The 21,450-nt window shown below is 45.0% G+C and overlaps 1 protein-coding gene across 3 annotated transcripts in view; it reads left to right on the top strand.

Annotated features, from left to right (window-relative positions):
• Positions 1-21,450, top strand: part of MLH1 (mutL homolog 1) — a 188,064-nt gene that overhangs the window by 85,860 nt on the left and 80,754 nt on the right. For all 3 annotated transcript variants that reach the window (XM_075316574.1, XM_075316573.1, XM_075316575.1), the window contains 3 exons: positions 1,281-1,393; positions 1,713-1,806; positions 13,443-13,596. In XM_075316574.1, coding sequence (XP_075172689.1) covers positions 1,281-1,393; positions 1,713-1,806; positions 13,443-13,596 — 361 coding nt within the window. The remainder of the gene's footprint in view (positions 1-1,280; positions 1,394-1,712; positions 1,807-13,442; positions 13,597-21,450) is intronic.

The raw sequence follows: 21,450 nt of genomic DNA, 5'->3' as shown, positions 1-21,450 counted from the left end.
GGTCCTCACGGTATTGCAGAAACCCCCTTTTGAGCCTCTTAGGGAGGTTTCTTTGTATCGTCTTTCTCAGAAAGTGGCCTTTCTAGTTGCCATAACTTCTCTCAGGAGAGTCTCTGATTTGGCTGCGCTCTCCTCGGAGTCACCTTTTTTAGTCTTTCATCAAGACAAGGTGGTTCTCCGTCCGACTCCGGACTTTCTTCCTAAGGTGGTCTCTCCCTTCCACCTTAACCAGGACATTACCTTACCTTCCTTCTGTCCGGCCCCTGTTCATCGCTTTGAAAAAGCGCTGCATACTCTAGATCTGGTGCGTGCTCTCCGGATCTATCTTTCTCGCACCGCTGCGCTCAGGAGGTGCACCTCTCTTTTTGTGCTGACCACAGGTCGGCGCAAGGGCCTCCCTGCTTCTAAGCCGACCTTAGCCCGTTGGATTAGATCAACCATTTCGGACGCCTACCAGAGTACTCAGGTGCCTCCCCCGCCGGGGATCAAAGCACACTCGACCAGAGCTGTCGGTGCCTCTTGGGCTTTTAGGCACCAGGCTACGGCTCAACAAGTCTGTCAGGCTGCAACTTGGACTAGCCTGCATACCTTCTCGAAGCACTACCAAGTGCATGCTCATGCTTCGGCAGATGCGAGCTTGGGCAGACGCATCCTTCAGGCGGCTGTCGCCCACTTGTGAAGTTAGGTTCTGCCTACTTCTTAGTTTTTCTGTTTATTTCCCACCCAGGGACTGCTTTGGAACGTCCCATGGTCTGGGTCTCCCAAAGGAACGATAAAGAAAAAGAGAATTTTGTTTACTTACCGTAAATTCTTTTTCTTATAGTTCCGTATTGGGAGACCCAGCACCCTCCCTGTTGCCTGTTGGCAATTTCTTGTTCCGTGTGTTATCACCGGCTGTTGTCGTGGACAGAGTCTCCGGTTGTTCCGGCTCTTGCTCTGTTCTACTTGTGGGTGGCTATTCTCCTTCAGCTTTTGCACTAAACTGGCTGTGACTGGCTACCAGGGGGTGTATAAGCTCAGAGGGAGGAGCTACACTTTTAAGTGTAGTACTTTGTGTGTCCTCCGGAGGCAGAAGCTAAACACCCATGGTCTGGGTCTCCCAATACGGAACTATAAGAAAAAGAATTTACGGTAAGTAAGCAAAATTCTCTTTTTTTCGTTGTTTAGAAATGGGTGTTTCTTATCGTATATGATATGTTTACTTAGCTGTCATTTTAAATAAAGGCTTTAGTATGCTTTATATTCATTGCAGAATCCTTTTTTTTTTCTTTTTCCCCTAGAGAGTTACTTGAAGTGGGCTGTGAAGATGCTAAGCTGGCATTTAAAATGAAAGGGTATATAACCAATGCCAACTATTCAATGAAGAAATGTATTTTCCTCTTGTTTATCAATGGTAAATACACAATAAAAATATTACAAAGTTGTTAACAAAAAGCTTTAATGGCCATTACAGGATTGAGGGATAATAGTGTTCCCCTCTGTAGATCCACTCAGATAACAAAAAAGAGTGGGGCCCTTACTATAATGTCTTGTGATCCCAAAATATTAAAACCATGACAGAAATGTTCGTCATGTTCTTTCTCTTGTGTTCTGTTTTGCATTTTGTGGGAGAATAAAGAATTCTAACTTGGTTTACTTGAGATTAGTGTTTGGACTGAAAACGCCATCTTTTTATATAGCTGTTTTTCTTACTGTTCTCTGTTTATCCACAGCAAGACTTGTAGAATCCACTGCATTGAAGAAAGCTATAGAAACGGTTTATGCCGCTTATTTGCCTAAAAACACTCATCCCTTTCTGTACCTCAGGTAAAAATGTTATCTTAATTTCGCTCTGATGTAATGTACTGGGATCAAAAGCAAGAGTAATAGGCACATAATATACATATACAGCGGGTGAAAGGGATATTGAACACAACACATTTTCTAAGTAAATATATTTCCAAAGGTGCTATTGACATGAATTTCTCACCAGATGTCAATAACAACCCAGCCAATCCACACAGGCAAAGAAATGAAACCATAGATGTCCATAAATTTAGGGATGTATAATAATGAGAAATGACAGAGGTAAAAAGTACTGAACAGGCTTACTGAAATTTATTTTATACTTTGTACAAAAGACTTTGTTGGTGATGACAGTTTCAAGACACCCTCTGTAGGGAGAAACTAGCCCTATGCATTGCTCAGGTGTGATTTTAGTCCATTCTTCCACACAAACACTCTTCAAATCCTGAAGGTTCTGTGAGCTCCTTCTATGAACTCTGAGCTTTAGTTCTTTTCATTAATTTTCTATTGGATTCAGCTCCGGAGAGTGGCTCGGTCATTCTAGCAGCTTTATTTTCTCTGAAACCAATTGAGAGTTTGCTTGGCTGTGTTCTTAGGATTCTTGTCTTGCTGAAATGTCCACTCTTGTTTCGTCTTCATCATCCTGGTAGATGGCAGCAGATTTATATCAAGAATATCTCAGTACATTTTTTCCATTCATCCTTCATTCAATTATATAAACGTTTGCGAGTGCCGTACCATGATGCTACCACCTCCAAACTTCCCTGTTGTTGGTGTTTTTGGAGTGATTTGCCTTTTAACCTCCAAACATGTGTATTATAGCATCCAAAGATTTCAATTTTGGTCTCGTCTGGGCAAACTATATTCTCCCAGTTATTTCACAGGCTTTTCTAAATGTTGTTGAGGAAACTTTAACCCCTTCACTCCCCAGCCTGTTTTTACCTACCTGACGAGTCTAAATTTTACAATTCTGACCAGCGTCATTTTGAGGTTATAACTCTTGAACACTTCATTGGATCCTGGTGATTCTGAGATTGTTTTTTTTTTTTTTGGTGATACATTGTACTTTATAATAGGGGTACATTTTTTATTTATTTGTGAGAATATCAGAATTTTGGTGAAAAATGTTGCAATTGTAAAACTATTAGGCTATGTGCGCACTAGGCGCTTTTTGGATGCGTTTCTGGACTCAAAACTGCATCACTTTGCTTGCCCAGCAAAGTCTATGACTTTTCATTTTTGCTGTCCGCACACAACTATTTTTTTTAGCTGCGTTTTTGAGCTAAAAAAAAATGGACATGTCAATTCTTTCCTGCGTTTTTCACCCATGCAATGCATTGGAAAAACGCAGCAAAATGCAGTGATCAAAAACACAGCGAAACGCGATAAAAACGCATTTGTTTTTTACATTTTTGTGCGTTTTTTTGCGGCCAAAAACGCAGCGTCAAAAAAACGCTGTGTGCGCACATAGCCTTAAGTTTTGTGCTCTTAAACCAGAGTTATGTCATACAAAATATTTAAGAAATAACTCCACATGTCTACTTTCCATCACCATCATTTTTGTAATATAAATTTAGAAGTTAGAACAGTGAAATAGTTAAAAGTTTATCAGTAATTTTCTCATTTTTCCAATATTGACTGAACTTTTTTTTACGGCCCACATCACATTTGAAGTGACTTTGATTGACCTAGGTGACAGAAAATACCCCAAATGGACACCATTTAAAAAAAACTGCACCCCTCAAAGTACTCAAAACCACATCCAAGAAGTTTATTAACCCTTCAGGTGCTTCATAGGAATTAAAGTAATGTGAAAGGAAAAAAGGAACATTTTGCTTTTTTCCCACAAAAATGTTGCTTTATCTCCAAATTTTGCATTTTCACAAGGGTAAAAGGAGAAAAGGCACTGTACAATTTGTTGTGCAATTTCTCCTGACTACATCGATACATCATATCTTTTGGAAAACTACTGTTTGGGTGCACAGCAGAACTTGGAAGAGAAGGAGCTCCATTTGACTTCTGGAGCGCAAATTTGCCTGGAATAGCAGATGCCATGTCATGTTTGTAGAGCCCCTGATGTGCTGAAACAGTGGAAACCCTCCACAAGTGACCCCATTTTGAAAACTGCACACCTCATAGATTTTATCTAGAAGTGTGATGAGCACCTTGAATTCACAGGTGCTTCCCAGAATTTGATAATAAGTGAGCTGCGAAAATAAAAAAATTACATTTTTCCCATAAAATACTTTTTTAGACTAAAATTGTTAATTTTCACAAGGGAGAAAAAGAACTATACAATTTGTTGTGCAATTTCTCTTGAGTACATTATACCTCATGTGATGGAAAACTACTGTTGGGTACACGGCTGGGCTCGGAAAGGAAGGAGCACAGATTTGGCAGGAATAGACTACTGTAGGTGCCAGGTCACATTTGAGGAGTGATTATGGGGCCAAAATAGCAGGAACCACCCACTCGACCCCATTTTGGAAAATACACATTTCGGCCGATGTTCTATGTTGATCGCGGCATTTAGGGGCTTAAACGGGTCGTGCAGTACAGGCACCGTTCCTGGCTGTAAGATTGTGCAGTCACAGCTCCTGTGTCTCACACGATTGCAATGACTTACCCATATGTCAGAGATCGGCATCCCCTTCCCGACTGTGACATATGGGTATGGGTACGTCAAAGGTCATAAAGGGGGTAAACGCTCTTGAACATTCTTTTTGTTCAGCAGTCGAGTCTTCGTGATAAGCATGTATATTGGCCATGGAGGTTGAGGGCATTACTTATTGTTTTCTTTGAAACAATTATCCCTGCTGATTGCAGGTCTTTGTAGGTTTCCAAATGTGGTTTTTGGCTTTTTGCAACTCCTCTGATAGTTCTTTTTACTCCTCTGTTTCAAATCTTGGAGGAAGTATCTGGTCGTGGCCGGTTTATAGTGAAATTATGTTCTTTCTACGTCCATATCATATCCCTAATAGTGCTCACTGAAGCCTTTACTAGCTTAGAAATTCATCTGTAACCAGTGTCATTAGTATGTATTGCAACAATTAGGTTGCGAAAATCGAGACAGCTCACTGGTTTTACCCATAATGAGATGTTTCTTGTGTATCACCTTGGTAATGGGACACCTTTTATAGGCCATCAGCAGATATTATTTTCCATTAAGTGGCAGGATTGCTCTCTAATTACTGATAGATTTCAGCTAAAGTCATGATTTTCCATGTGCAACCATGGGATGGTTACTAACAATCGGTGAGAAATTCATGTAAATAGGATCTTTAACATATATGCACTTAGAAAATCGGTGGTGTGTGTGTGTGTGTGTGTGTGTGTGTGTGTGTGTGCGCGCGCGCATGTGTATGCATGAGGGTCTGCTGATAAGTCTTTGGCTTTGTGATTTTTTTTTGTTTCTATGGTAACGAATGTTACATCACATGACAGCCTTATGTGTCTAATATTTGTTTTCAAAATTTTGTGTTTGTTGCTTATGACAACAGTGTTTTACGCACGCGGGAAAAAAAAATGGCGGAGTCTAATGCGATATTCATAGCAAGTGAGAGCTGAGGAGTGATAAAGTTATTGTCCCGCAAGGAACGTCCGCGAAGCATATTCATGGTGCTATGTCGCAGACATTGGGGGATCAATGCCCTTCATATTCCACAGTCAAGAACTGGGTTGCTAAATTTAAAACTGGCCACTTCAAAACCAGTGATGAGGAACGTCCTGGACAACTGAGAGAGTTTGTTGTTCCAGAGATCATTGATGTTGTTCACAATTTCATACAGGAAAATCGACGAAGTTCAGCTAAAGTAATAGCAAACATCATGGGGATTTCCCGTGGAGGTGTTTGTGTCATAATCCATGAACATTTGGACATGAGGAAACTATCTGCAAAGTGGGTCCCCAAATGTTTGACAACAGATCAGAGAAGCATGCGAGTGAAAACTTCCCAATCCATTTGTCAGCGTTTCCGGACTGATAAGGACTTCATGCATCGACTGGTCACTATGGATGAGACCTGGATTTATTTGTATGACCCTGAAAACAAGGAGCAGTCAAAAGAGAGGCGGCACAGTGGTTCTCCTCGTCCAAAGAAGTTCAGGGTGCAAAAATCAGCCATTAAGGTGATGGTGTCTGTGTTCTGGGATAAAGAGGTCATGCTGCTAGTGGACTACCTTCAAAAGGTCTCCACCATCAATGAATGCAAGGTGTTACTTTCAGCTTTTGGACGAATTGAATGCAGCTCTGAAGGCCAAAAGGCACGGCAAGCTGTGCAATTGAATCTTGTTCCTGCAAGACAACGCCTCCGCTCACAATGCACAAGCGACCATGGCAAAACTGGCAGAGCTGGGCTTCCAGCTGGTTGACCACCCACCTTATTCACCAGATCTAGTTCCCTCCGACTATCATCGGTTTCCAAACTTGAAGAAACATCTCAAGGGTACCAAATGCCACACCATTTCTGATGCCATGGCTGCTACAGATGCCTGGTTTGAGAGGATTTCCCTCTGGACAGCACCATAGGAGTTAATCCCCTTGATTTATACAGGGACAGGATCACAAAGAGGGTAAAAGGCCCCTCCACCCTCCAGTCTTTTTCCTGTCCCTTCAGGAGACAGACGCATGAGAGGTCCTGCTAGAGTGGAGCTATTTTACCCTTTTGGAATTTCATCATACAGACTCAAGGAGTACGGGCTCAGGGGAATTGGGAGTCTCGGCCTTCCCATTTCCATGTCAAGCCGCCCGGGGCCAACACCACTCAAAGAGAGGTCCCTCAGCCATCACTCACTGTCTGATAACGGGATCGGGGGGTCTCGGCCTTCCCTTTTCCCTGTCAAGCGGTCCGGGGCTGACACCTCTCGAAGAGAGGTTCCTCATCCATCAGCGCACCATCTGCAGTGATGTGCTATTCCTGCCCATGATGCCAGTTCTCTTCATGGAGGGCTCTTGGCATTAAAAGCTTCCCTTATCCCTCTAAGGTTTGGAGGGGAAAGGAAGGGGGGAAGCCACAGCACAATGGAGGCTGCACAGGTAAGTGCACTGGGAATGTGTGGGGCCTCTAGGCTGACTCAAGCTGCATGACTTTTGTAAATCTGGACCTCGTGCACAAAAGTTTTCCTTCAAGTTCAAAAGCCAGGCCTTGGAACTTTTTGAGTAGATTATGCCGCATGAGTGAGGTCATTGCCTCACGTTATCTTGGTATCAGCTGAGCCTCATGTTTGAGTTTCAGAATTTAACTGTTGATCTTCATGTTGTGGTTAAATAACACTCAGTGGATTCCACTATTCTCTCACCAGACCAGATTGTGTCTGCTTTGCTACTCCTATAGAAGGGCATATAATGTGGATATAGCACATTATCTTGCATTTGGAACTTGCCCTCCAGCTGAATCTCAAGATAAATTAATTGGTTTAGGTGTAACTAATCTGGCATTTAGGATACCACTCAAGAAGTACCTGTTTCCAGAAGTCCACAGGTGGATTACACTCTTAAGGGTAAGTCTGATGGGGCCACATGGCTCTGGTCTCGTGCCTCATGGCTCTGGCCTCGCGCCTCATGGCTCCGCCCTCATGGCTTCGGTCCACACAGCTCTGCTCACATGCCGCATGGCTCCGGCTTCTTTGCTCACCTCTGGCTTTGCACCTTGGGACATTCGAGGCCTCACTGCTTGGCGCCTCTGGTCTTACTGCTTTGCAGCCTTTGACCTTCATAACTTTGCTTCACTGGCTCGCTGCCTTCAGGCTCGTGCCTTGTGCCTCCGGGCTTGTTCCTTGTGCTTCCGGGCATGTGCCTTGTGCCTCCGGGCTTGTGCCTTCGGGCTCGTGCCTCCGTGTGCCTCGTGCCTCTGGGCTTGCACCTAAGGGCTTGCGCATTGCACCTAGGCACCTACGGGTTTGCGCTGTACTGTTACAGGCTTGTGCGTACAGGCTTGCGCATACGGGCACTGGCCTCGTGCCTCACACCATCTGACCTCACGCCATTTGGCCTTGCACTTTTGAACCTGGACTTGGCTTAGCTAATGCTAACCGCTATGCTCGACCTGGCCTAGTAATTCTCCTTACTACTGCTTCAGAAGAGGAATCTGAGTTCAGGTACGGTCCTTACTTTCTAATCGGTAGTGTTCAGCTGTGCTTAGTTGCTTAAATCCGGTCTCTCGTTTATAACTTATGGTTAAAGAGAGATGTTTATCGAGTTCATCCTATAACTGAAGAACGAAATGTAGCCGATTATGATAATAGCCCCATATTAAGGAGAGGGGTCTATAGATGGAAATCAAACTAGTTTTTGGACGAATGTTCCACAAACCGAATCTAGTGTAAATAACCTGTGAGGTTTTTCCAACATCTAGTGGCAGAGAGCTCCATAGTCTCCCTCTTAGGCTCACTGCTCTCACAAGATAAAATCCAGCATCTCACTGCTCTCAAATGAAGAAGCACTCCTCTGTGATTAGAAGAGACCCTCGTTCTCTAGATGATGTTCCCTGGTTTCCAGGGAAGACAGGGTGGTTTGTCCGCACTAATGACCGGTATAGTGGTAATTACACTTTAATGCAGTATAGTCCATTCCTAGTCAGGCAGTTTGCCCCAAGCAGTAGAGGATTCTTTACACCAGCTCAGGGTAGCACTAAGCTCTTGTATTAGAAACCACGGATATGACAAGCCTGTTCTTTTCCTTCCTATATATGAAGTTTGGCCACCTGCATTTTCTGGGACACTTTCATCACATCCAGATTTCAAAACTTCACTGTAATTCGCATCAGCACCTTTAGGAATGATGAATATTGATTCTCCTCAAGTGGTCGGATGATGTTCCCGGCTCGGTAAAACCAGCAGACGTGCCTTCCAGACTACAATTCTACATGTCTTTAGTTTTCATGAGGGTCCGTCTCATTACTCGAGGTCCAGCGGTTTATGGATAGAAATCTTTGGGCTTCTGTGGCAAGAATGTGGCCTCTGGTGGAATGGTGGGCTGGCCTGTAATCAGGGGTAGTCGTTTTTGAGCCTAGGAGAGCTGATGAAAGCACAGATAAGTTTATTATTGATTTACAACAGTCGTCATTTCTGTCAGGCTGTGCTTTTCTTCATCCTTTTGAGGGGCTGTTCAGGACTTTAACATCTATTCTATGGTTGCAGTGTTAATGTTCATTGAACACCGTTTTCTGGTATGTCTCACTATACCTAATTTCTACGGTATAAGCTGTCTACCACATTTATACTGAGTATTCAGCAGTATAGAATATATCAGACACTCACTATGGTGAGTTACCTTATAGTTTTCTAGTAAACAAAGGTACTTATCAAAGATTTGGTCCTTCTAATGTTTATTTTTTTTCAGGACTTGGCGGTTTCTGGGTGTTATGGATCCTACATCAGCCATGTTATTCCTGATAGGAACCCTTAAGATGCGCTGCATAGTTTTTTCAAATGACTGCAGATTGATTCTACTATCCATTTTTCTGATTTTACAGATTAATGTCTAACCTAATTCTTGCTCGGGACTTGTGTCCTTAAGGCTTCTGTACCCGCCCTGAGCTATTTCTTTGGCACTGCTCCTATGGTGCTGTCCAGAGGGACGTCCTGGAAAATAAGAATTAGGCCATGTGCGCACGTTGCGTTTTATCTTCTGTTTTGGTTGCATTTTAAACTGCACCGTGTCAATAACAAAATGCATGCGTTTTGCTTCACCAGCAAAGTCTATGAGAAGTCAAAATTTCCATCTGCACTTTGCTTTTCTTTAGGCAGAGTTTTGTTTGACAAATATTGTCAAAATCATTGCATTAAAAAAAAGCAGCATGTCACTTCTTCATTGCATTCTGGTTACATTTTCCACCCATTGAAATGAATGAGGTGTGTCAAAGCGCAACCAAAATGTTTAGCTGTGCGTTTGCACCGCATTTTGGTTGCATTTTGCATCCATTCTTGTCAACAAAAACGCGGGTCTTTCTCTTTCTGTCAGTCTCTTTCTCTCTGTCGGTCTCTCCCTCTTCCTCTTCTCCTCCCCCCTTCCCCCCCTCCTTCATACTCACCGGCGTGGCTGTCACACTACTCCGTGGCTTCTCCTGCTTCTGAAAGTGCCGGCCGCTCAGAATGCTCATCTCATATTCTCTTCTTCCCCTTCCCATTGGCACTTGTGATTGGTTGCAGTCAGACGCACCCTCACGCTGAGTGACAGCTGTCTCACTGCAACCAACCACAGCCGCCGGTGGGCGGGTCTATATCGTGCAGTAAAATAAAGAAAGAAAAAGACGTGCGGTCCCCCCAATTGATACCCAGCCAAGATAAAGCCACACCGCTTCTGGCTGGTATTTTCAGACTCGAGAGGCCTATCAATTTTAGGCTGCACCCCAGCCTAAAAACATCAGCCAGCAGCCGCCCATAATTGCCGTATCCATTAAATGTGACAGTCCTGGGACCTTATCCGGGTCATCCCAATTACTCTGGTGCGGTGACAATCGGGGTAATAAGGAGTTAATGGCAGCCCATAGCTGTCTCTAAGTCCTAGGTTAATCATGGCAGGCGTCTGAGACACCCCCCATGATTCATCTGTAAGTGAAAATAAACACATACACCCAAAAATTCCTTTATTTTGAATAAAAGACAAAAAAACACCCTCTTTCAGCACTTTATTAAGCCCCAAACACCCTTCCCGGTCTAACGTAATCCACACGAGGTCCCACAATGCTTCCAGCTCTGCTACATCGGAAGCTCACAGCGAGCGGCCATAGAGCACGACCGCTCGCTGTGAGCTTCACGCAGCAACTGAAGTGAGTTGCGCTCTATCAGCGGTGACGTCACTCAGGTTACCCTTGGCCACAGCTGGAGTCCTCCACTTGGGACAGCAAATCACCAGAGTGACTGAGGTGAGCCGCGCGATCAGCTGTGCCGTCACTCAGGTGATTTGTGGTCACAGGTGAGTCCTTCACCTGTGACCGCAAATCAGGCCGCGACACAAACAGAGCCATGAGAGGAGAATGAACTCGAGTGAACTCTGACGTCACAGCTGCGGGCCCCACACTACTGCCTGTGTCGCGGCACTGACCTCAGAGGTTCACCCGAGTTCATTCTCATCGCATGGCTCTGTCTGCGGGCAGTCATGCTATCTATTTTCTTTTTTTTTTTTCTATCTATCCCTTTATCTATCTATGTATTCTAGCTATCTATCAAATCCGATCATATTTTATTTCTCCTTTAAAAATGCACTGTCCAAAACGCAGCCCAAACGCATAAAAAACGCATGCATTTTTACCGCGTTTTGGTTTTTTTTGTCAAACGCAGTGTTTACAATTGTCAAGAATTTGCCAGAGGATGCATTTTTGTTGTCAAACCAGAACACAGCATGCGGACATACCCTTACACCTATCGGTACTCGGTAATTCAATTTTCAGTAGTCCCTCAGGACAGCACCCTTATTTCCCTCCCCTTACGGTTTATCTTGCAAATGGGTTATTATATGTTTGTATAAACCATTGTATCCATCCTTCTGTAAGTACTTGAAAAGACACTGGAGGGTAGAGGTGGGGAAGGGGCATTTTAACCTCTCTGATCCTGTCACTGTATAGGTCAAGGGGATTAACTCCTGTGGTAATGTCCTGAGGGACTACTGGAAATTGAATTACCGAATACTGGTAGGTGTAATTCTTATTTTTTGCTAAGCTTACAGAACTTGGAATACCGATGTAAGAAGTGTGTTGACATCAGTGGAGAGTATGTGGAATAAATGTAAAGTTTCAGCATCCTATCTCTTTTCTTTCCGGGTAAAGCCAAAGACTTATCAGCAGACCCTTGTGTGTATGCACGTATATATGTATATACTGTATATTTGTGTGTGCACTTGCATGCACTTAAACCCAGTTCTAAATTACATAGGTACATAGGTTGAAAAAAGACCTAGGTCCATCTAGTTCACCCTTCCTCCACCAGTTCTACATTTTGTTACTAAATCATTTATAACTGATGATGTTGTGTGTACTGAGGAAATCATCCAGCCCTTTTTTAAAAGTTGATATAGCGTCAGCCGTCACCACCTCTTGTGGTCGGCATTCCACAGTCTGACTGCTCTAACTGTAAAGAACCCTTTCCTATTTAGCTGCCGGAATCGCTTTTCTTCCCCTCGCAGTGAGTGCCCCCTGGTCCTTAGTATTGTCTTTGGAAGAAATAAGTCATGTGCCAGTCCTTTATATTGACCACACATGTATTTATATTTATTATTATAAATGTGATCTCCTCTGAGATTTCTTTTTTCTAAGCTAAACAAATCCAACTTTTTCAACCTCTCACCATACGGGAGGCCTTCCATTCCTTGTAGTAGTCTAGTTGCCCGCCTTTGAACTGACTCTAAAGCGGGCTTTACAAGCAACCACATCGCTAACTAGATATCATTGAGGTCACGGAATTTGTGACGCACTTCCGGCCTCGTTAGCGACGTCGTTGCGTGTGAAACACACGAACGACCGTTAACGATCAAAATTACTCACCTAATCGTTGATCATTGTCCGGTCGTTCTAATCCCGATTATCGTTGCTGCTTTTGGACGCAGGTTGTTCGCTATGTGTGACACCACAGGAACGAGGAACATCACCGTCCCTCCCTGCGGCCGCCCGCTATAAGGAATGAAGGAGGTGGGCAGGATGTTCGGCCCGCTAATCTCAGCCCCTCCGCTTCTATTGGGCGGCCGCTTAGTGACGTTGCTGTGATGCCGAACGAACCGCCCCCTTAGAAAGGAGGCATAACGTCGCTAGGCAGGTAAGCATGTGTGACAGGAGTTAGCGATGTTGTGCGCCACGGGCAGCGATTTGCCCGTGACGCACAAACGACGGGGGCGGGTACGCTCGCTAGCGACATCGCTGGCGATGTCGCTGTGTGTAAAGCCCGCTTAATTTCTGAATGTCGTTTTTAAAATGTGGAGCCCAAAACTGGATCCCATATTCTAGATGTGGCCTTACAAGTGATTTATAGAGGGGTAACAATACGTTGGGATCACGGGATCTAATCTATTTTTTTATACACCCTAATATCTTGTTTGCTTTAGCAGCTGCTGCCTGACATTGAGTGCTGCTGCTCAGCTTATTTGTAATGAGAATACCCAAGTCCTTTTCCTGTTCATTAGTCCTGAGTTTACTTCTATTTAATGTATTTGTCAATATCTGCAATCATTATTTAAAGAAAGGGACTCGGTCAGTAGATTTTTTCTATGGAATCTGAAAGCTGCATGATGTAGGGGCAGAGAGACTGATTCCTGTGATGTGTCATTTGAATGCTTGGTGCAGTTTATATAGAATTCCTTTTTTCTCTGCTGTAGCAGTAGCAGTGGTCAGAAAACTGCTCTGTGTATAACCCCTGCCACACCATTAATTGGCAGATTCTAGTGTACACTTTGCTTAGTCAGCAATATGTGAATCTGTGATAGGGCAAGGTTACAGAAATTAGCTGGACTGGCTTGCATGCCACAAGCCTGGCAGTGATAATCTCCTGCTAATTAAACACTGATTGTATTGAAACTACAGCACGCAGCCTAATAAGTGACACATCTTTGGTTTCTGGGTCTCTGCCCCTACATTTTGCTGTTCTCAAGTTAAAGGGAATCAGTCGACAGGATTTGGCTATTTTTAATCTAATGTAGATACTGATGTCTTTTCTGTTCTTTACCCTTTACAGCTTAGAGATAGCTCCACAGAATGTTGATGTAAATGTTCATCCAACAAAGCATGAAGTCCATTTTCTGCATGAAGAAAGTATAGTTGAACGAGTTCAGCAACATATAGAGAGCAAACTACTGGGATCAAACTCTTCCAGGATATACTTTACACAGGTGGGTAAATGGTTTGTCCCAACATTTATTCTCAGGAGTTCACTGCTCCCTACGTTCCTGATGGCCACAGGGCAGGTGCTTTTGCTTCATTGATGGCCACAGGGCAGGTGCTTTTGCTTCATTGATGGCCACAGGGCAGGTGCTTTTGCTTGATTGATGGCGGTATCGCTGTGCTGCTATTCCAAACTATTCCCTCTGATGCTGCTGCGTATGAGGCAGCTTTGTGTGCAGCAGCAGAGGACTATATAACGAAGCTGGCTGGGATCCAGAGCTCACAGCATGCTCCAGCAATCCTGACCAGCATCAGAGTAGTGCTCCCAAGATCAATAGAAAAGAGCTTGTAAGCACTGTCGGCCACCCGTCCTGGACTGCAGTGGTGGCCAGTATCCTAGGCAACCAGCTACTAATAAAAGCAAACACCACAATAATTGTCAGGGAAATTGTGCATCATTTCAATAAGTAATTGGAAAGTATTTTCCTGTTTTACCCATCTGTTCAGATGGAAATAACAGGAATGTAACTGGTTAATGCAACAGTTCCAAGATTCATATAATAAATGAAAATCTACATGTGAATGACTACAGAGAACAGACTAAAATATTGTATTCATTCTTTTAGGATCAACCCAGTAGTGTTTTTGTGGTCTGCCCTTCAACAAGTATTTTGTATTAATTACTATGCTCTCCTTTGGCTTATAGGACTACTTTCATTGAACTCCAATATTTACTTTACACCTTCCTGTAAGATTTGCAAACAATCCTAGACATTTTATACACTCCTATTGAGAACAGTGTAAAGGCCCCGTCACACTAAGCAACATCGCTAGCAACATCGCTGCTAACGAACAACTTTTGTGACGTTGCTAGCGATGTTGCTGTGTGTGACATCCAGCAACAACCTGGCCCCTGCTGTGAGGTCGTTGGTTGTTTCTGAATGTCCTGGGCCATTTTTTAGTTGTTGCTGTCCCGCTGTGAAGCACACATCGCTGTGTGTGACAGCGAGACAACAACTAAATGTGCAGGCAGCAGGAGCCGGCTTCTGCGGAGGCTGGTAACCACAGTAAACATCGGGTAACCAAGAAGCCCTGTCCTTGGTTACCCGATATTTACCTTTGTTACCAGACTCCGCCGCTCTCACTGTCAGTGCCGGCTCCTGCTCTGTGCACATGTAGCTGCAGGACACATCGGGTTAATTAACCCGATGTGTGCTGTAGCTAGGAGAGCAGGGAGCCAGCGCTAAGCATTGTGCACTGCTCCCTGCTCTGTGCAGCTGCACCCTGTACTCTATACCCTATATATGTACCCTGTGCAGCTGCACCCGGTGTGCGCTGCTCCCTGCTCTGTGCACATTTAGCTGCAGCACACATCGGGTAATTAACCCGATGTGTGCTGTAACTAGGAGAGCAGGGAGCCAGCGCTCAGTGTGCGCTGCTCCCTGCTCTCTGCACGTGTAGCTCCGTGCGCTGGTAACCAAGGTAAATATCGGGTTGGTTACCCGATATTTACCTTAGTTACCAAGCGCAGCATCTTCCCTGCGACGCTGGGGGCTGGTCACTGGTTGCTGGTGAGCTCACCAGCAACTCGTGTAGCGACGCTCAAGCGATCCCTGCCAGGTCAGGTTGCTGGTGGGATCGCTGGAGCGTCGCAGTGTGACATCTCACCAGCAACCTCCTAGCAACTTACCAGCGATCCCTATCGTTATTGGGATCGCTGGTAAGTTGCTTAGTGTGACTGGACCTTAAGAAGTAGATACAAACATATGAGTGACCATAAAAAAGCAATAACAAATTATTATTTACATGCCTTTGACTTGCACAAATAAAACATGAGTATTAAAATAAAAACATAGCTCAATACGCTCATGCATTATCTTCCAGAAGTAGACCCCTTTTGCATGAAGTGTAAATGCTTTTTCCCAGTACTTGACACTAAAGGGTACCAGTTAAGAAATGAACAGTATGTATCTAAGCCAAGGGTGTACGTTCCAGTAATACCCATGTCTACAAGCCCGATCTTCACCAGAGGCTCTGTTGTACAGATGCCAGTAATGCCCATGTCCACATGCCCGATCTTCACCAGAGGCTCTGTTGTACAGATGCCAGTAATGCCCATGTCCACATGCCCGATCTTCACCAGAGGCTCTGTTGTACAGATGCCAGTAATGCCCATGTCCACATGCCCGATCTTCACCAGAGGCTCTGTTGTACAGATGCCAGTAATGCCCATGTCCACATGCCCGATCTTCACCATAGGCGCTGTTGTACAGATGCCAGTAATGCCCATGTCCACATGCCCGATCTTCACCAGAGGCTCTGTTGTACAGATGCCAGTAATGCCCATGTCCACATGCCCGATCTTCACCAGAGGCTCTGTTGTACAGATGCCAGTAATGCCCATGTCCACATGCCCGATCTTCACCAGAGGCTCTGTTGTACAGATGCCAGTAATGCCCATGTCTACATGCCCGATCTTCACCAGAGGCTCTGTTGTACAGATGCCAGTAATGCCCATGTCCACATGCCCGATCTTCACCAGAGGCTCTGTTGTACAGATGCCAGTAATGCCCATGTCCACATGCCCGATCTTCACCAGAGGCTCTGTTGTACAGATGCCAGTAATGCCCATGTCTACATGCCCGATCTTCACCAGAGGCTCTGTTGTACAGATGCCAGTAATGCCCATGTCCACATGCCCGATCTTCACCAGAGGCTCTGTTGTACAGATGCCAGTAATGCCCATGTCCACATGCCCGATCTTCACCAGAGGCTCTGTTGTACAGATGCCAGTAATGCCCATGTCCACATGCCCGATCTTCACCAGAGGCTCTGTTGTACAGATGCCAGTAATGCCCATGTCTACATGCCCGATCTTCACCAGAGGCTCTGTTGTACAGATGCCAGTAATGCCCATGTCCACATGCCCGATCTTCACCAGAGGCTCTGTTGTACAGATGCCAGTAATGCCCATGTCCACATGCCCGATCTTCACCAGAGGCTCTGTTGTACAGATGCCAGTAATGCCCATGTCCACATGCCCGATCTTCACCAGAGGCTCTGTTGTACAGATGCCAGTAATGCCCATGTCCACATGCCCGATCTTCACCAGAGGCTCTGTTGTACAGATGCCAGTAATGCCCATGTCCACATGCCCGATCTTCACCATAGGCGCTGTTGTACAGATGCCAGTAATGCCCATGTCCACATGCCCGATCTTCACCAGAGGCTCTGTTGTACAGATGCCAGTAATGCCCATGTCCACATGCCCGATCTTCACCAGAGGCTCTGTTGTACAGATGCCAGTAATGCCCATGTCCACATGCCCGATCTTCACCAGAGGCTCTGTTGTACAGATGCCAGTAATGCCCATGTCCACATGCCCGATCTTCACCAGAGGCTCTGTTGTACAGATGCCAGTAATGCCCATATCCACATGCCCGATCTTCACCAGAGGCTCTGTTGTACAGATGCCAGTAATGCCCATGTCCACATGCCCGATCTTCACCAGAGGCTCTGTTGTACAGATGCCAGTAATGCCCATGTCCATATGCCCGATCTTCACCAGAGGCTCTGTTGTACAGATGCCAGTAATGCCCATGTCCACATGCCCGATCTTCACCAGAGGCTCTGTTGTACAGATGCCAGTAATGCCCATGTCCACATGCCCGATCTTCATCAGAGGCTCTGTTGTACAGATGCCAGTAATGCCCATGTCCACATGCCCGATCTTCACCAGAGGCTCTGTTGTACAGATGCCAGTAATGCCCATGTCCACATGCCCGATCTTCACCAGAGGCTCTGTTGTACAGATGCCAGTAATGCCCATGTCCACATGCCCGATCTTCACCAGAGGCTCTGTTGTACAGATGCCAGTAATGCCCATGTCCACATGCCCGATCTTCACCAGAGGCTCTGTTGTACAGATGCCAGTAATGCCCATGTCTACATGCCCGATCTTCACCAGAGGCTCTGTTGTACAGATGCCAGTAATGCCCATGTCCACATGCCCGATCTTCACCAGAGGCTCTGTTGTACAGATGCCAGTAATGCCCATGTCCACATGCCCGATCTTCACCAGAGGCTCTGTTGTACAGATGCCAGTAATGCCCATGTCCACATGCCCGATCTTCACCAGAGGCTCTGTTGTACAGATGCCAGTAATGCCCATGTCCACATGCCCGATCTTCACCAGAGGCTCTGTTGTACAGATGCCAGTAATGCCCATGTCCACATGCCCGATCTTCACCATAGGCGCTGTTGTACAGATGCCAGTAATGCCCATGTCCACATGCCCGATCTTCACCAGAGGCTCTGTTGTACAGATGCCAGTAATGCCCATGTCCACATGCCCGATCTTCACCAGAGGCTCTGTTGTACAGATGCCAGTAATGCCCATGTCCACATGCCCGATCTTCACCAGAGGCTCTGTTGTACAGATGCCAGTAATGCCCATGTCCACATGCCCGATCTTCACCAGAGGCTCTGTTGTACAGATGCCAGTAATGCCCATATCCACATGCCCGATCTTCACCAGAGGCTCTGTTGTACAGATGCCAGTAATGCCCATGTCCACATGCCCGATCTTCACCAGAGGCTCTGTTGTACAGATGCCAGTAATGCCCATGTCCATATGCCCGATCTTCACCAGAGGCTCTGTTGTACAGATGCCAGTAATGCCCATGTCCACATGCCCGATCTTCACCAGAGGCTCTGTTGTACAGATGCCAGTAATGCCCATGTCCACATGCCCGATCTTCACCAGAGGCTCTGTTGTACAGATGCCAGTAATGCCCATGTCCACATGCCCGATCTTCAACAGGGGCTCTGTTGTACAGATGCCAGTAATGCCCATGTCCACATGCCCGATCTTCACCAGAGGCTCTGTTGTACAGATGCCAGTAATGCCCATGGCCACATGCCCGATCTTCACCAGAGGCTCTGTTGTACAGATGCCAGTAATGCCCATGGCCACATGCCCGATCTTCACCAGAGGCTCTGTTGTACAGATGCCAGTAATGCCCATGTCCACATGCCCGATCTTCACCAGAGGCTCTGTTGTACAGATGCCAGTAATGCCCATGTTCACATGCCCGATCTTCACCAGAGGCTCTGTTGTACAGATGCCAGTAATGCCCATGTCCACATGCCCGATCTTCACCAGAGGCTCTGTTGTACAGATGCCAGTAATGCCCATGTCCACATGCCCGATCTTCACCAGAGGCTCTGTTGTACAGATGCCAGTAATGCCCATGTCCACATGCCCGATCTTCACCAGAGGCTCTGTTGTACAGATGCCAGTAATGCCCATGTCCACATGCCCGATCTTCACCATAGGCGCTGTTGTACAGATGCCAGTAATGCCCATGTCCACATGCCCGATCTTCACCAGAGGCTCTGTTGTACAGATGCCAGTAATGCCCATGTCCACATGCCTGATCTTCACCAGAGGCTCTGTTGTACAGATGCCAGTAAACATGAAAGCTGCAGAGCAGACTTCTGATTAAGCTCAACTGCTCATATTCTAACTTTACAGTATAAAATGGATAAACACATGTCCTCTTTTTTTGGTAATAGAGATGAAAATGTGGAAAGTGTTTCTCTATCACCCAACCCCTTACTAAGTTACCAGAAGATTATATGTGGGACAGAAGATGCTACCTGGGATTTTTCATTTTGCTTTTACTGAGATCACTAGTAATTCTTCACAGTAAATAGCTGGAAAAATAAGTAAAGGCATTACAGAGTTTAGTTCTTATTTAGTTTTAGTCCCATTAATTGTACACCACACATAAGCATATGATTACATGAATTATCTATATAAACAATACTCCCATAATAATGGAGGCATGTCACTTACAAAATGCCAAGATACAACCAGAGTGTCCCCCTAACATTAAAGAGGAGGACCCAAAGTGATTCATGCAATAAAATCAATATTTATTGGTAACAAAAATTAAAAACATTATTTTAAAAGACCGAGGAGGGCCAACAATACCGCCTGGCACTAACAAAAAACAGCATCATCATTAATTTATCGGTAGTGAATGGGATTGCACACTTACCCTTAAATTACCAGAACTACATAATTATAAAGTCCGCTAAGTAGCAGTAATTTTCTGTAGCGCAATGGGAGTGCATTGTGAGTCACAGCGGATTTAAAGCAGTGGAGATAAATTGTTTTAAACTAGAAAGCATTAGGAGCTACCATTGCAATATAACGGAAGGAAAAGTGCAGCAAGTTAGGGCGTAATATAAGATAGAAATACGCAGCAAACATAGGGCAAAACAACAATACAGCAAATTAGGGGCTTAATGTACAGAAAATGTCAGGCAAAGTGATTATGTACTAAATTTGGAACACTATAGAGCGGCCGTCTAAGGTATTAAATGAAGTAAAAATACAGTAATATCACAGGATTTAAGCCATCATTTGTAATATTATGCAGTAAATATCGAGCAAAACCATAATGCAGCAAATTTAGAGCAAATAGTAAAACAATTGCAGCACATATAGGGCAAAATAAATATAACAAGTTTGAAGCACACTAATGTAATCATATGGGGTATTAAATAATGCAAAATCGCAGTAGTAACACAGAAATTAGATTGTGTCAATAAAATACTGTGTACCAGTAAAGCCAGCAGATTACCATTACAGAGTGAGCATACTACTAGCACCATGTATACAGTGAGAAAATATAAATAAAGAATAAGGTGCTAAGTAACCCACGTTTTGCCTAACTTCTTCTGGGGGAATTATCTATATGTCTTTACTTAGAATAGAAAAACCTTTAACCCCTTCTCGAGTTTTGACATACAGTATATATGTCATAATGTGGGAGGTGTTCCTGCAATATGGCATACAGGGATGTCATACTGATCATGGGGCAAAGGAGCGGTTTTAACACGATTACCTTATTAAAGGGAATCTGTCAGGTGCAATATGCACCAAGAACCATGAGCAGTTCTGGGTGCATATTGCTAATCCCTGCCTAACCGTCCCTGTATATAGTAGCATAGATAAAGGGATCTTTAAAAAAAAGTATTTCTAAAGATCTTTTATCATATGCTAATGAGCGAGGGGACTAGTCACAAGGGCGTTACTTACCCTGACTAGTTCGCCCTCTTAGCATGGCAGCATGCTAATATGCTACTCAATGCAGCAGCATCAGCGGTGACATGTACCTGTGTCGCTGAAGCTTGGACGCGTACACCCGGCTTCATACTGCACATGACCAGAAGTGCCGGGACTTCTGAACAGCAGAGACAGCGGACATATGTACGCACGTCACTGCTGGTGATGCTGCATTGGGTAGCATGTTAGCAATCTCCTGTGGGCGTGCTACCATACTAAGAGGGCAAACTATTCGGGGGAAGTAACGCCCTTCCAACTAGTCCCTGCTCTCATTAGCGTATGATAAAAGATCTTTAGAAATACTTAAAGATCTCTTTATGTATGCTACTAGATACAGGGATAGTTAGGCAGGTATTAGCAAGTTGCACCCAGAACTGCTCGTGGTTCTAGGTGCATATTGCACCTGACAGGTTCAGTTTAAATTATAGCTGAGCTCCTCAAGTGTCGGTGTAACCCTCTAGATGCCACAGTTAATAGCAACTGCTGCATTTAGAGGGTTGTGAGAGGGAGAGGTTCCCTCTCACCCCCTTGGCCCTATTGTGACGTGATTGCGGGGTGCCCATGATTGTCATAACAGAGTTCACAAAATGTTCTTAGTTTATGCCTGGTATAGTGGCTTGTTAGACAATGCCATAAGCCGAATCTAACAGGACACCACAGGTCACCTCTCGTAACCGGTGGTGTCCTGCTCCGCTCCTCCCATCTATTTCCTGCTGCAGGGTAA

The sequence above is a fragment of the Anomaloglossus baeobatrachus genome, chromosome 6 (genome assembly GCF_048569485.1).
Source record: "Anomaloglossus baeobatrachus isolate aAnoBae1 chromosome 6, aAnoBae1.hap1, whole genome shotgun sequence".
Classification (NCBI taxonomy): Eukaryota; Metazoa; Chordata; class Amphibia; order Anura; family Aromobatidae; genus Anomaloglossus; species Anomaloglossus baeobatrachus.
This window is presented reverse-complemented; position numbering and strand designations above follow the sequence as displayed.